General features: G+C 44.7%; 1 protein-coding gene across 5 annotated transcripts in view; it reads left to right on the forward strand.

The window, feature by feature from the left end:
* Nucleotides 1–1,096: 1,096 nt before the first annotated feature.
* Nucleotides 1,097–14,604, forward strand: part of PRC1 (protein regulator of cytokinesis 1) — a 31,870-nt gene continuing 18,362 nt past the window's right edge. For 2 of the 5 annotated variants that reach the window (XM_080651556.1, XM_080651558.1), the window contains exon 1: nucleotides 1,115–1,238. In XM_080651556.1, the coding sequence (XP_080507682.1) occupies nucleotides 1,228–1,238 (11 nt within the window). In that variant the 5' untranslated portion in view covers nucleotides 1,115–1,227. Of the gene's footprint in view, nucleotides 1,239–14,604 lie in introns of all 5 variants that reach the window. The other 3 variants (XM_080651557.1, XM_080651555.1, XM_080651559.1) reach the window with 3 other exon arrangements.

Consider the following 14,604-nt stretch of genomic DNA (forward strand, 5'->3'; position numbering starts at 1 on the left):
ATATTGCCACCAAAGATTAGTTCCCAGGCTCGCTGCTCAGATGAGCAAGGGAAGCAAGGCCCCAGGCCTTTCTAGGAACCGCTCTGGCCACACCCAGCTGTTATGGGCAGGGAAGCTTTTATGTGCAGCTCCTGGGCAGTGGGCTCGCTGCGCTCTCCGCCCCTTCCAGGCAACGGAGTGCACTTGGAATCAAACCTGCAGGGAGCCCTGGTCGGCAGCTCATTTGGTTAGAGAGTAGTCCCCATATGCCAGGGCGTGGGTTGGATTTCTGTTTAGGGCACGGGCAAGAAGCAACCAATGAGCCCTAACCTGTTTGGCTCAGTGGATAGAGCTTCCGCCTGTGGACTCAACGGTCCCAGGTTCAATTCCGGTCAAGGGCATGTACCTTGGTTTTGGGCACATACCCGGTGGGGAGTGTGCAGGAGGCCGATGTTTCTAATTCTCTATCCCTCTCCCTTCCTCTCTGTAAAGAATCAATAAAATAATATTTTTTAAAAAGAAGCAACCAATGAATGCATAACTAGGTGGGACAGCAATCCACGTTTCTCTTGCTCTCAATAAATAAAAATAAAAATCCGCCCTGGTCGATGGCTCAGTTAGTTAGAGCTTGTATGGTACACCAAAAGGTTGTGGGTGTGGGTGTGGGTGGGGGTGGGTGGGTGTGGGTGGGTTCCATTCACAGTCAGGGCCCAGGCCTAGATTGCAGGTTTGATCCCCGGTCCGTGCCCTATTAAGCTGTCTCTTTCCCTTCCTCTCTCTAAAAATGAATTTATTTTTAATTAAATCTTTATTGTTGAAAGTATTGCATTTGTCCCCTTTAAAAATCAATTTTAAAAAAATATCCTGTGGTGAGGATTAAACGAAAAAAATTTAAAAACAAAACCGCCCCAGGGTAGCGCCTCCAGTGGCCGAGCGAGGAAAGCGGTCCGCCCTCGGGTGTGGCCAAACGCTCAGGAGGCGACCCCAGTTTCACATCCCTGCAGCGGAGTCTGAGCTCTCGCGACAGACCGCTGTGGGCGGGGGGCGGGGTTTCGCGAGGAGCGACAGGACGGAGCACCAATCGCAGGCCTGTTCCGCCACGGTGCTTGGTTTGAAATCCCGCGGGTGCCTAACGGCTCGCGAAGTGGCAGATCCTGTGCGAGCCGGTGCTAGGGGCTGGTTGCGGCGCTCGGTTCCGGGTGGAGTAGGTCGTGGACCTCGCCGTCCGGTGACTGGGAGACTTCCATCATGAGGAGAAGGTGCGGGCTGTGGGGGAGTTGGGGACGTGCGAGGGGGACGCCCGTCCCGGGTGCGGGGCCGGTGGGGCTTCCAGAGGCCCCTCTGGGCCCTGAGCGAGGGTGTCACCTCGGCCCGCGCTCGAGTGAGGCTGGGGCTCGACCGGGCAGGGCCGGCGGCGGTGGGCGACGCACGGGGAGCGGCCCCGGCGGGGCGGAGGCCACCCCAGACCCGGACGCCAGGTGGGGCCGAGCGCGGGTGCGTGGAGGAGCCGCAGGTCCGCGGGCGGGGAGTTTGTGTTTATCGTTGTCTCCCTTTTTCTGGGGGCAGTTTTCACGTCGTACTTGAATTGAAAGAGAGCTTGGTGTCCATGCAAGTTAAGAAACTCCGTGTGGAATTCTTTCCGGTCGTTTTAACGATTCGGTGCCGGGGAAGGAGGACCGACTGGGAGTCGGGACCGACGGCGTCACACTGTCATTGGGACAGGATGGGAATGTGTCTTCTCGCCTTTCAGATAAAAGTTACACGCCCTCGCCGGTTTGGCTCGGCAGATAGAGCGTCGGCCTGGGGACTGGTACCGGGTTCGATTCCGGCCAGGGCACATGCCCGGGTTGCGGGCTCCATCCGCAGTGCGCGGCGTGCGGGAGGCAGCCGATTGATGATTGTCTCTCTTCATTGATGTTTCTTTCCTCTCTGAAATAATATATATATATTTCAAAAAGAAGACATGCATAAGGCTAATTTAAAAAGGTGTACTTTTAAAATATATAAATAAAAAATGAAAGTTACACGATCATTTTGTGTTAAAAGTAAGAAGGTCCTCTCCTTGGGGCTCCGAGCCCGATGTTCTGGGCGCTGGCTCTGCTCCAAGGAGACGTCCCCTGGGCGGCGGGGCGGGCCAGGCCTCAGCGCCCAGCCCAAGTCACTCCGGGCACCGCCTCGCTACACAGAGCGGCAGCGGGGCCCGGGGGGTCCAAGTGGGGAGCGGCTCTCCTTTGGTCTCGCTTCCCAGCGACGCCTCTCACCCACTTTGCGTTCATTCCCCTGCTCTCCTGGACAAAGCTGACCTGCCCCTTGGCCGCACCCCGCCCCTGCAGCATCCCCACTCCCTTTGTAGCGGGGATACTGCTCACTGGGTTCCTGCTGTTGTGTGTGTGTTGGGGGCGGGGAGGGGCAGGTGTTCCTTCTTTCCCACCCTTCCCTCCGGCTTCCCACTAAGCCTTAGGGGCCGGGAGGGCTCCCCTAGCCTTGAAGGCGCCAGAGTCCCATCTGGCTCTGACAAGCAGTCCCACCCATTGGCCACACCTGCTGCTGACTGGTGTGGCTCACCAGGTGGGGCTCACACCCTCTTTTCTTCCTTCCCTGCCTCCCTAGCCCCTGCACTAGGCTGGGCAGCCCCCTAAGGGGGCACAGGGAGGCAGGCAGGAGGGGTTTGAGGCCCCTACCCTCCCTGCTTCCATTGTAGGCCTCAAGTTTCCCCTTTTCTCACATGGGGCCCTACTCACAAGGAACTAGCCTTGCCCACTCCCACCCCCAGCTCCTCTCCAGATAGGTACGGGATCCTGTACAAATCTCCATCCTTTCCCATTTCAGTGTTTTTGTTTTTTACTGGAAGGATAGGAGAATTACAGGCCTCATACTTAAAGTTACAAGCCCCCATTTAAGAAGTAATCCTGCTAGTGGACTAAATTCCAGCTCGTGCATAAAGGACAGTCATGACTGGAAAAGGCCTAAAGTTGTATTGGAATGACCTATAACAAACCTTCAGTCAGTTTCAAGATTAGTTTCCTTTAGTGGGGTTCCTTTAAAATCATTATTTTCCCAATTAGTTCAGTATCTGAATAATTTACTTCTAACTACATTCCACCCTTCTGGAAAAGGATATGTGGCCGTCCTTGATTTCAAGAAAATCTCAGCTGCTTTGTCTGTGAAGTGACCCATTCTTTATCTCACTGCTTCACTAATAAACTCACTTTCACTTAAAAAAAGAAAATCTCGCCCTATCAGGTGAATTGGGGCAGATTTAACTAGTAAAAATATACAGGGTGTCCCCCAAAAATGTATACACACTTTTAATAATTCCAATGGGTTAAATTTGAAAAGAAAGGAACAACAATTGAGGTAGCAGCTGTTAAAGTATGCATACATTTTTTGGGACATCCTGTATATTGCCCCATAACATTCCCTAACTAGAAGGGAACTGGTTCTGATTTACCTGTCCCTACCATTTGTATAGAAGATTTACTCCAAGATTTGCTTCTTAATTGAGGAGGGTTTAAGATCAGATAAAGTAGCCCCAGTATCTACAAGGGCCTTAGTAATTTCCCCTTTTACAGTGATTTCAATTTTCCCAAAAGTATTAAGAAGGGGAGCCCTGGTTGGTTTGGCTCAGTGGCTAGAGCATTGACCTGGGGATAGAAGGGTCCCCGATTTGATTCCAGTCAAGGGCACATGCCCAGGTTGTGGGCTCGATCCCCAGTAGGGGGCATGCAGGAGGCAGCAGATAAATGATTCTCTCATCATTGATGTTTTTCTCTCTCCCTCTCCCTCTCTGAAATTAATGAAAATATATTTTTGAAAAAATAAGAAGGGGAAATAACCTCTCATAGTCCTTGGAGCAACCTTGTTTGCTTCTGTTTATTTTTCTAAATCCCATTTTAGTTTTCTACAACCCTACTTTTTGTGTGTTTTTTTGTTTGTTTTTTGTTAATCCTCACCCCAGCATATTTTTCCATTGATTTTGAGAGAGAGTGGAAGGAAGAGGGAGAGACAGAGAGAAACATCGATGTGAGAGAGACATATTGATTGGTTGCCTGCTGCATGCATCCAGACCAGGGCCAGGGGATCGAGCCTGCAACCTAGGTACGAAGCTTGGGACCCTTCAGACTGCTGGCTGATGCTCTAGCCACTGAGCCAAACTGGCTAGGGTTCTACAACCCTTCCTAAGGTGACTGGGTTTTCTACATTAAAAACAGACCTCTCTGAGGGGTGGGAATGGCTGGGGAGAGGTCAATGGGGGGAAAAGGAGACATATGTAATACTTTAAACAATAAAGAATTTAAATGAAAAACAAAAAAAATCAAAAAACAGACCTCTCTATAAGAGTTTCCCAGCAAACCTTATTTAGTTATTCTGTTGCTTTGCTCCCAGAAACCAATAGGTATATTCATTGGAATAAGACAGAATAACCAGGATCACATGTTCTAACAGTAAATTAGTTCCTCTAAATAAATTTTTAAAATGTATATATATTTATGCCTTTCTCCCTTTCTGCCTCTTATTTAATTAAATCCTCGCCCAAGAGAATTTTTCCCATTGTTTTTTGTTCGTTTGTTTAAATATTTCAAGAAAAATGATTTTAAATATAATAATGTTATATGCAATAAACATTAATATTTCAAGACACAAAGATTTTAAATAACATTACAAAAACTCTACTAACCACAAAAGTTGCAGGAAATATTAAAAATCTGCAAGTAACAGGATTACTTCTATTATATTCTAAAATAGTCTTTTTCTCTGGCTCTATTTTTGTTCATCAGTTATGTTGTTCATTATATTGCACAAATGAGTGAGATCATGTGATATTTTATCTTTCTCTGACTGGCTTATTTCACTTAGCATAATGCTCTCTGAGTCCATCCATGCTGTTGCAAGGATGGTAAGAGTGCCTTCTTTTTTACAGCAGCGTAGTATTCCATTGTGTAGATGTCCCACCGTTTTTAATCCACTCATCGGCTTATGGGCACTTAGGCTGTTTCCAAATCTTAGCTATTGTAAATTGAGCTGCTATGAACATAGGGGTGCATATGTCCTTTCTGATTCGTGTTTCTAATTTTTTGGGATATATTCCTAGAAGTGGGATCACTGGGTCAAATGGGAGTTCCGTTTTTAATTGTTTTATGGAAGTCCATACTGTTTTCCACAGTGGCTGCACCGGTCTGCATTCCCACCAGCAGTGCACGAGGGTTCCTTTTCCTCTGCATCCTCCCAGCACTTGTCGTTTGTTGATGGTAGCCATTCTGACAGGTGTGAGATGGTACCTCATTGTCGTTTTGATTTGCATCTCTCAGATGATTAGTGACTTTGAGCATGTTTTCATGTCTCTTGGCCTTCTGTATGTCCTCTTTCGCAAAGTGTCTAAGTCCTTTGCCCATATTTTTATTGGATTGTTTATCTTCCTTTTGTTAAGTTGTATGAATTCCCTGTAAATGTTGGAGATTAAACCCTTATGGGAGATAACATTGGCAAATGTGTTCTCCCATACGGTAGGCTTTCTTGTTTTGTTGATGGTTTCTTTTGCTGTGCAGAAGCTTTTTATTTTGATGTAGTCCAATTTGTTTATTTTCTCCTTAGTTTCCTTTGCCTTTGGAGCTATATCTGTAAAGTTATTGCTACGACATATGTCTGAATGCCTATGGATTCTTCTAAGGTTTTTATGGTTTCCTGTCTTACATTTAAGTCCTTTATCTATTTTGAGTTTATTTTTGCGTATGGTGTAAGTTGGTGATCTAGTTTCATTTTTTCCGCATGTGTCTGTCCAATTTTCCCAACTCCATTTATGGAAGAGACTATCTTTTTAAAAAATATATATTTTATTGATTTTTTACAGAGAGGAAGGGAGCGGGAGAGAGTTAGAAACATTGATGAGAGAGAAACATCAGTCACCTGCCTTCTGCACACCCCCTACTGGGGATGTGCCCGCAACCAAAGGTACATGCCCTTGACCGGAATCGAACCAGGGACCCTTGAGTCCGCAGGCCGTCGTTCTATCCACTGAGCAAACCGGTTAGGGCAAGGAAGAGAGTATCTTGGCTCCATTGTATGCTCTTGCCTCCTTTGTCAAATATTTTTTTTTTTTTTTAAATTCAGTTTCTGCATTTTTTTTTTGTTTGTTTTCTTTTTTTTTTTTTAAATAAATCTTTATTCAGATTATTACAATTATTTCTCCTTTTTTCCCCCATAGTTCCCCTCCAGCCATTTCCCACCCCACCTTCTGCCCTTACCTACCCCCCACTGTCCTCATCCATAGGTGTATGATTTTTTTTTTTTTTTTTTTTTTAACATATTTTATTGATATTTTACAGAGAGGAAGGGAGAGGGATAGAGAGCTAGAAACATCGATGAGAGAGAAACATCGACCAGCCGCCTCCCGCACACCCCTCACTGGGGATGTGCCCGCAACCCAGGTACATGCCCCTGACCGGAATCGAAACCGGGACCCCTCAGTCCGCAGGCCGACGCTCCATCCACTGAGCCAAACCGGTTTTGGCCATAGGTGTATGATTTTTGTCCAGTCTCTTTATGAACCCCCCCATACCCCTTTCCCCCTGGGAATTATCAGTCCACTCCCTTTCTATGCCCCTGATTCTATTGTATTCACCAGATTATTCTGTTCCTCAGGTTTTTAATTCACTTGATTTTTAGGTTCACTTGTTGATAGATATGTATTTGTTGTTCATAATTTTTATCTTTCCTTTTTTCTTCTTCCTCTTCTTTAAGAATACCTTTCAGCATTTCATATAATACTGGTTTGGTGGTGATGAACTCCTTTAGCTTTTTCTTGTCTGTGAAACTCTTTATCTGCCCTTCAATTCTGAATGATAGCTTTGCTGGGTAGAGTAATCTTGGTTGTAGGTTCTTGCTATTCATCACTTTGAGTATTTCTTGCCACTCCCGTCTGGCCTGCATAGTTTCCGTTGAAAAGTCAGCTGACAGTCGTATGGGTGCTCCCCTGTAGGTAACTAACTGTTTTTCTCTTGCTGCTTTTAATATTCTCTCTTTGTCTTTTGCTCTTGGCATTTTAATTATGATGTGTCTTGGTGTAGTCCTCTTTGGGTTCCTTTTGTTTGGGGTTCTGTGGGCTTCCTGGACTTGTAAGTCTATCTCTTTCACCAGGTGGGGGAAGTTTTCGGTCATTATTTCTTCAAATAGGTTTTCAGTATTTTGCTCTCTCTCTTCTTCTGGCACCCCCATAATTCTGATGTTGGTACGCTTGAAGTTGTCCCAGAGTCTTCTTACATTATCTTCAACTTTTTGGATTTTTTTTTTGCTTTTTGCTTTTTCGGTTGAGTGTTTTTTGCTTCTTTGTATTTCAATTCTTTGACTTGATTTTTGTGTTCCTCTTGTCTGTTTTTGGGTCTCTGTATAATATTTTTTATTTCAGTCAGTGTATGTTTAATTTCTAGTTGGTCCTTTTTCATCTCTTCGAGGGTCTCGTTATATTTATCGGCCTTTTCTAGGATATTCTTAAAAAGCCTTATAACCGTGGTTTTGAATTCTATATCCAGTCGTTTGTTTTCCTCCATTTCTTTCGTTTGTGATCTGATTCTTAGACGCCGCATTTTCACTGCTTCCCTGAGTTGGTAGATTTGTGTGCTAGGTTTCCAATTTGGCCCAGTGGGTCTGCCTCCCCAGTTAACCTGGGGTGGACACTCTTGGTGCACCCCTTTGTGGACTGTGTGTACAGCCTTGTTGTAATTAAGTCTTTATTGTTGTTGGTATCACTGGGAAGAATTGACCTCCAGGCCAGTTGGCTGTAAGGATCAGCTGTGTCTATGCTGGGAGAAGTCCGGTGCTGGAGACAGCCTTATAGGATTAGACTTGCCAAATTGCAATAGCCTCTGTGCTCTGCTTGGATGGGGTGGAGTCTCAGTCTTGGCTTCCCATCAGCCTTGCCCTTGCTAGCACGTGTGTGCCTTCAGTCCTCTGCCTTCCCGGCTCCCGATTCTCCGCCTGAGAGTCCAGACTCCCCCCACAAGAGCGTGGGTCTCCGGGGGCTCGCCTGGAACTGGGATTCACTGCAGTCAGAACTGGGGCTCACTTCAGTCAGAACTGGTGTTCGGTGCCGTCAGGAGCCTCTCACTCCCTTCCGCTAGGGAAAGCCTGTGGCAGCCTCCGCAGCCTTTGTGCGCACTGGCGCGAGCGGACTTTCAGTCTTCCGCCTTCCCCGGCTCCCGAGTCTCCGCCCGAGAGTCCAGACTCCCCCCACAAGAGCGTGGGTCCCCGGGGGTTCGCCTGGAACTGGGGTTCACTGCAGTCAGAACTGGGGCTCACTTCAGTCAGAACTGGGGTTTTGTGCCGTCAGGAGCCTCTCACTCCCTTCCGCTAGGGAAAGCCTGTGGCAGCCTCCCGCAGCCTTTGTGCGCACTGGCGCGAGCGGACTTTCAGTCTTCCGCCTTCCCCGGCTCCCGAGTCTCCGCCCGAGAGTCCAGACTCCCCCCACAAGAGCGTGGGTCCCCAGGGGCTCGCCCGGAATAGGTGTTCAGTGCAGTCAGAACTGGGGTTCAATGCGGTCGGGGGCTCCCTTCCCCCTTCCGCCAGAGAAAGCCAGCCAGGCACTCCGCCGCCCTTCCTCTCTGCGCGCACAAAGACCCTTTGCCGTACCTCCAATTCTCTGTGAGCTTTTCTCCTTCCTTCTAGTTGTAGAATTTTCACTCAGTCAGCTTTCCTGCGGTTCTGGATGGTGTCCGTTCTGTCTTTTAGTTGTAGTTTTGAAATTGTTGTGCGAGGCAGCAGTTTAGGTGTTTACCTATGCCGCCATCTTGGTTTCTCCCCCTTTGTCAAATATTAATTGAGCATATTGGCTTGGGTCGATTTCTGGGTTCTCTGTTCTGTGCCATTTGGTCTATATGTCTGTTCTTGTGCTAGTACCAGGCAGTTTTGACAACAGTGACTTTGTAATAAAGCTTAATATCTGGTATTGTGACCCCTCCAACTTGGTTCTTCTTTCTCAGGATTGCTGCGGCTATTCAGGGTCTTTTTTTATTCCAGATGAATTTTTGGAGAGTTCTAGATCTGTGAAATATTCCATTGGTATCTTGTGGGAACCCTTTTCACGTCCCGCGTGGTTCAGGGTTCGGGTTCTGAAGGAGGCTGCACACAAATGACAGAGACTAGAAAAGTATTAATTTGGGAATTGGGGGTCAGGTGGAAGCCCAAGAGAGGACTACACCCCGCTCTGGCCTTGCTATCCCATTTATTAAGATTATGGGATACACCCATAGCCTTTAGGCAGGCAATTCCAATAATAGCCAATCCGCAAGAATTTACAAGACTAACAGGTGGAGGCTGCTTCAGCTACCAATGTCTCAACTAAACAGTGAGTGATTAGCTCTGACCTTTCAGAGCTTCCAAGGTTAACCAGCTTTCCGGGTTCCTTGTCCACACCTTTCTGCTAGTGGGACAATGATCTGTTTCCGACAGTATTTTATGGGGATTGCATTGAATCTATAGGTTGCTTTGGGTAGCATGGACATTTTAATGATGTTGATTTTACCAACCCATGAACACGGTATATTCTTCCATTTGTTTATGTCTTCCTCTGTCTCTTTTTTCAACGTCCTATAGTTTTCCGAATATAGGTCTTTTACCTCCTTAGTTAAGTTTATTCCTAGGTATCTTAATTTTTTTGTTTCAATAGTAAATGGGATTTTTTATTTTTTTTATTTTTTTTTTTAGTTTCTCTTCCTGTGAGTTCATTATTGGTGTATAAAGAAGCCATAGAGTTCTGGGTGTTAATTTTATATCCTGCTACATTGCTGAATTCATTTATTAAGTCTAGTAGTTTTTTTATGGAGTCTTTGGGGTTTTCTGTGTACAGTGTCATGTCATCTGCGAATAATGACAGTTTTACTTCTTTTCCAATTTGGATGCCTTTTATTTCTTCTTCTTATCTGATCGCTATGTCTAGCACTTCTAATATGTGTCAAATAGGAGTGGTGAAAGTGGGCATCCCTGTCTTGTTCCTGTTCTTAGGGGGAATGGTTTTAGTTTTTGCCCATTGAGTATGATGTTGCCTGTAAGTTTGTCATATATGGCCTTTATCATGTTGCAATATGCTCCCTCTATTCCCACTTTGCTGAGAGTTTTTATCAAAAATGGGTGTTGGATTTTGTCAAATGCTTTTTCTGCGTCTATTGACATGATCATGTGATTTTTGTCTTTCAATTTGTTTATGTGATGTATCACGTTTATTGATTTGCAAGTATTGTACCAGCCTTGCACCCCTGGAATAAATCCCACTTGATCATGGTGTATGATCTTCTTAATATATTGCTGGATGCGATTTGCTAATGTTTTGAGGATTTTAGCATCTATGTTCATTAGGGATATTGGCCTGTAATTCTTTTAGTAGTGTCTTTATCTGGTTTTGAAATTAGAAAAATGCTGGCCTCATAAAAAGCGTTTGGGAATGTTCCTTCTTCCTCTTGGATTTTCGGAAATAGTTTGAGGAGTATAGGTGTTAGTTCTTCTTTGAATGTTTGGTAAAACTCCCCCATGAAGCCGTCTGGACTTGGGCTTTTGTTTGGTGGAGTTTTTTTTATTTCTGCTTCTATTTCATCAGTTGTTACTGGCCTATTCAGGTTTTTTTATTCTTCCTGATTTAGTTTTGGAAGATTGTATTTTTCTAGGAATATTTCTCTTTCATCCACATTGTCCTCCTTGTTGGCATATAGTTGTTCATAGTATTTTCTTACAATCCTTTGGATTTCTGTGGTGTCAGTGGTTACTTCTCCACTTCCGTTTCTGACTTTATTTATTTGGGTCCTCTGTTTCTTGATGAGTCTGGCTAATGGTTTATCAATTTTGTTTATCCTTTCAAAGAACCAGCCCTTGGTTTCATTGATCTTATTTTTTTTAGTCTCTATGGTACTTATTTCTGCTCAAATCTTTATTATTTCCTTCCTTCTCCTTGCTCTGGGCTTTTCTTGTTCTCTTTCTAGTTCCTTAAGTTGTAGGGCTAAATAGTTTATTGCCCGTTTTTTTGTTTGTTTGTTTGTTTTGTTTTGTTGTTGTTTTTTTGAGGTATGCCTGTAGTGCTATGAACTTCCATCTGAGGACTGTCTTTGCTGTGTCCCAGAGATTTGGGGTGGTTGTGTGTTCCATTTTCATGTGTTTTCAGGAAATGTTTTATTTTTTCTTGATCTCTTTGGTAAACATTCATTGTTTTTTTGTTTTTTTTTTTAATAAATCTTTATTGTTCAGATTATTACAGGTGTTCCTCTTTTTTTCCCCCATAGCTCCCCTCCACCTGGTTCCCCACCCCACCCCATGCCCTTACCCCCCGCCACTGTCTTCATCCATAGGTGTAAGATTTTTGTCCAATCTCTTCCCGCACCCCTCACACTCCCTTCCCCCTGAGAATTGTCAGTCCACTCCCTTTCTATGTCCCTGATTCTATTATATTCACCAGTCCATTCTGTTCTTCAGATTTTTTATTCACTTGATTTTTAGATTCACTTGTTGGTAGGTATGTATTTGATGCCATTTTGTTGTTCATAATTTTTATCTTTACCTTTTTCTTCTTCTTCCTCTTCTTAAAGAACACCCTCCAGCATTTCATGTAATCCTGGTTTGGTGGTGATGAACTCCTTTAGCTTTTTCTTTTCTGTGAAGCTCTTTATCTGACCTTCAACTCTGAATGATAGCTTTGCTGGGTAGAGTAATCTTGGTTGTAGGTTCTTGCTGTTCATCACTTTGAGTATTTCTTGCCACTCCCTTCTGGCCTGCATAGTTTCTGCCGAGAAATCAGCTGACAGTCGTATGGGTGCTGCCTTGTAGGTAACTAACCGTTTTTCTCTTGCTGCTTTCAAGATTCTCTCTTTGTCTTTTGCCCTTGGCATTTTAATTGTGATGTGTCTTGGTGTGGTCCTCTTTGGATTCCTCTTGTATGGGGTTCTGTGTGCTTCCTGAACTTGTAAGTCTATTTCTTTCACCAGGTAGGGAAAGTTTTCTGTCATTATTTCTTCTAATAGGTTTTCAATATTTTGCTCTCTCTCTTCTTCTGGCACCCCCATAATTTGGATGTTGGTATGCTTAAAGTTGTCCCAGAGGCTTCTTACACTATCTTCATATTTTTGGATTTTTTCTTTTTGTTTTTCTGGTTGGGTGTTTTTTGTTTCCTCATATTTCAGATCTTTGGTTTGATTCTTGGGGTACGTTGATCTACAGCTGAGTTTCTGTATATTCTTTATTTCAGACATGTATGCTTAATTTCTGACTGGTCCTTTTCCATTTTTTTGGCATTCTCATTAAGATCCTTAAAGGTCTCACTAAGCTCCTCAGCGGTTTTTAGAAGATTCTTGAGTAACCTTATAAATGTGGTTCTGAACTCTATGTCGTCCAGTAGTTTGCTTTCCTCCATTTCTCTCATTCGTGACATATTTCTTTGTCTCTGAATTTTGCTGCTTCCTTGTGTTGATGGGGTGGCTTTGTGTGGTAGGTGACCTATAGGGGCCAGTAGCTCAGCCTCCCCAGGTGGACGCCTTTGGTACACCCCTTTGTGGGCTGAGTGCAAAGTCTTGGTTTAGTTAAGCCTTGATTGCTGTTGGTACACTGGGAGGAATTGACCTCCAGGCCAATTGGCTGTGAGGACCCGCTGTGTCTATAATGGAAGAACTGCTGTGCTGGAGACACGCTTATGGTGCAGGACTTGTTTCTCACTGAGAAACAAGTGAGAAACAAGTGGGGCTTTGGTGCTCACTGAGTCTGCCTCTTGAATGTGTCACTTATGGATGTGAGGAGTTGAAATGTGGTGTCTCACACTGACCACTAGGTACACTGGCTTCTGGATCTCCAATGGGGTGCAGGTCAGCTACTGTCTGAGGCCACCCAGCAGGAGCTACAGCGAGAACTACAGTTTTCTCCTCTTTGCTTGGGGTTTGGAGGGTTTTGGAGCTGTCTGACTTGGGCTGCAAGTTTGCTAGGTTAAGCTGCGATAGGGCAGGCCATTCATATGCTAAAGCCGCTGCTTGGAGCTTGGGTGGGTTTGTAGGTTGTGGGGGGCAGGGTCTCAGGGCGTGACTAGGCTAGGGCGTGGCAAACAGCGATGGCTGCCAGTTAGCCGGCTCTGCGTCTCCGACCACGTCCCCCGTCTTGCGCCCCAGCACAATAAACAATTATTCCTGCGCGCAGCCCTGCAAGCAAGCCTCCCTCACTTTCCGACCCCAGCTTCTCCCCGTAGGAGTTTGGGTCCCCCGCGTCTCTCCAGAAACTGGAGTTCAGAGTAATCGGGAGCTTATCTCCCTTTGGGTTGAAAACAGCAGCGCTCCCAGTCGCCCGTTGCAGCCCGATTCCTGTGCCTCCGTACCTCAGCTTTTCAGCGCTTGTGCACCCCTCAATGCTGTTTGCTCTTTCCTTCTAGTTGTAGAACTTCCACTCAGCCAGCTTTCCCATGGTTCTGGGTGATAGACGTTTTGTCTTTTAGTTGTAGTTTTGAAATTATTGTGCGAGGCAGCAGTTTAGGTGTTTACCTACGCCGCCATCTTGGATCCTCTCCAACATTCATTGTTTAATAACATGCTATTTAGTCTCCATGTTTTAGATGTTTTGGGGCGTTTTTACTGTAGTTGATTTCATTCTACTATGATCTGAAAAGAGGCTTGATATGATTTCAATCTTCTTGAACTTTTAGAGACTTGTTTTGTGTTCTAACATGTGGTCCATCTTTGTGAATGATCCATGTGCATTGAGAAGAATGTATATTCTACTGCATTGGGGTGAAATGTTCTATAAATGTCAATTAAATCCATCTGATCCATTGTGTCCTTTAGAGTCTCTGTTTCCTTGTTAAGTTTTTGTCTGGAAGATCTATCCAGTGAAGTCAGAGGGGTGTTAAAGTCCCTTACTATGACTGTATTGTTGTCAATCTCTCCGTTAAAGTCCTCTAGAAGTTCTTTTTATATATTTAGGTGCTCCTCTATTGGGTGCATATTTGTTTACCAGGGTTATATCCTCTTGTTGGATCGATCCCTTTAGTAATATGTAGTGACCTTTGTTGTCTCTTGTGATGGCCTTCATTTTAAAGTCTATTTTGTCAGATATGAGTATTGCTACTCCAGCTTTTTTTTCTTTTCCATTTGCATGGAAAAAATTTTCCTATCCCTTCACTCTCATCCTGTGTGTGTCTTTTGTTTTGAGGTATGTCTCTTGTAGACAGCATATAGTTGTGTCATGTTTTTGCATCCACGCAGCTACCCTACACCTTTTGATTGGAGCATATAATCCACTAACACTTAGGGTTATTATTGAGAGGTACTTATCTATTGCTGTTTTAATTCTGTATGGCTCCGTTTCTCTCTGTTTCTTCTTCTCATTACAGGAATCCCTTTAGCATTTCTTGTTATGCTGGCTTGGTGGTGATGTACTCCTTTAACCTTTTTTTGTCTGGGAAGTTCTTTATTGCCCGGCTATTTTGAATGATAGCCTTGCTGGATATAGTAATCTTGGTCTCAGATCCTTGCTTTCCATTATGTTGAGTACTTCATGCCATTTCCTTCTGGCCTTTAGAGTTTCTCATGAGATATCAGGTGTTAGCCTAATGGGTCCTTTGTAGGTAACAATTTTCTTTTCTCTTGCTGCCTTTAAGATTCTCTCTTTGTCTTTAAT

The sequence above is a fragment of the Plecotus auritus genome, assembly GCF_963455305.1.
Source record: "Plecotus auritus genome assembly, chromosome: 15".
NCBI classification, from domain to species: domain Eukaryota; kingdom Metazoa; phylum Chordata; class Mammalia; order Chiroptera; family Vespertilionidae; genus Plecotus; species Plecotus auritus.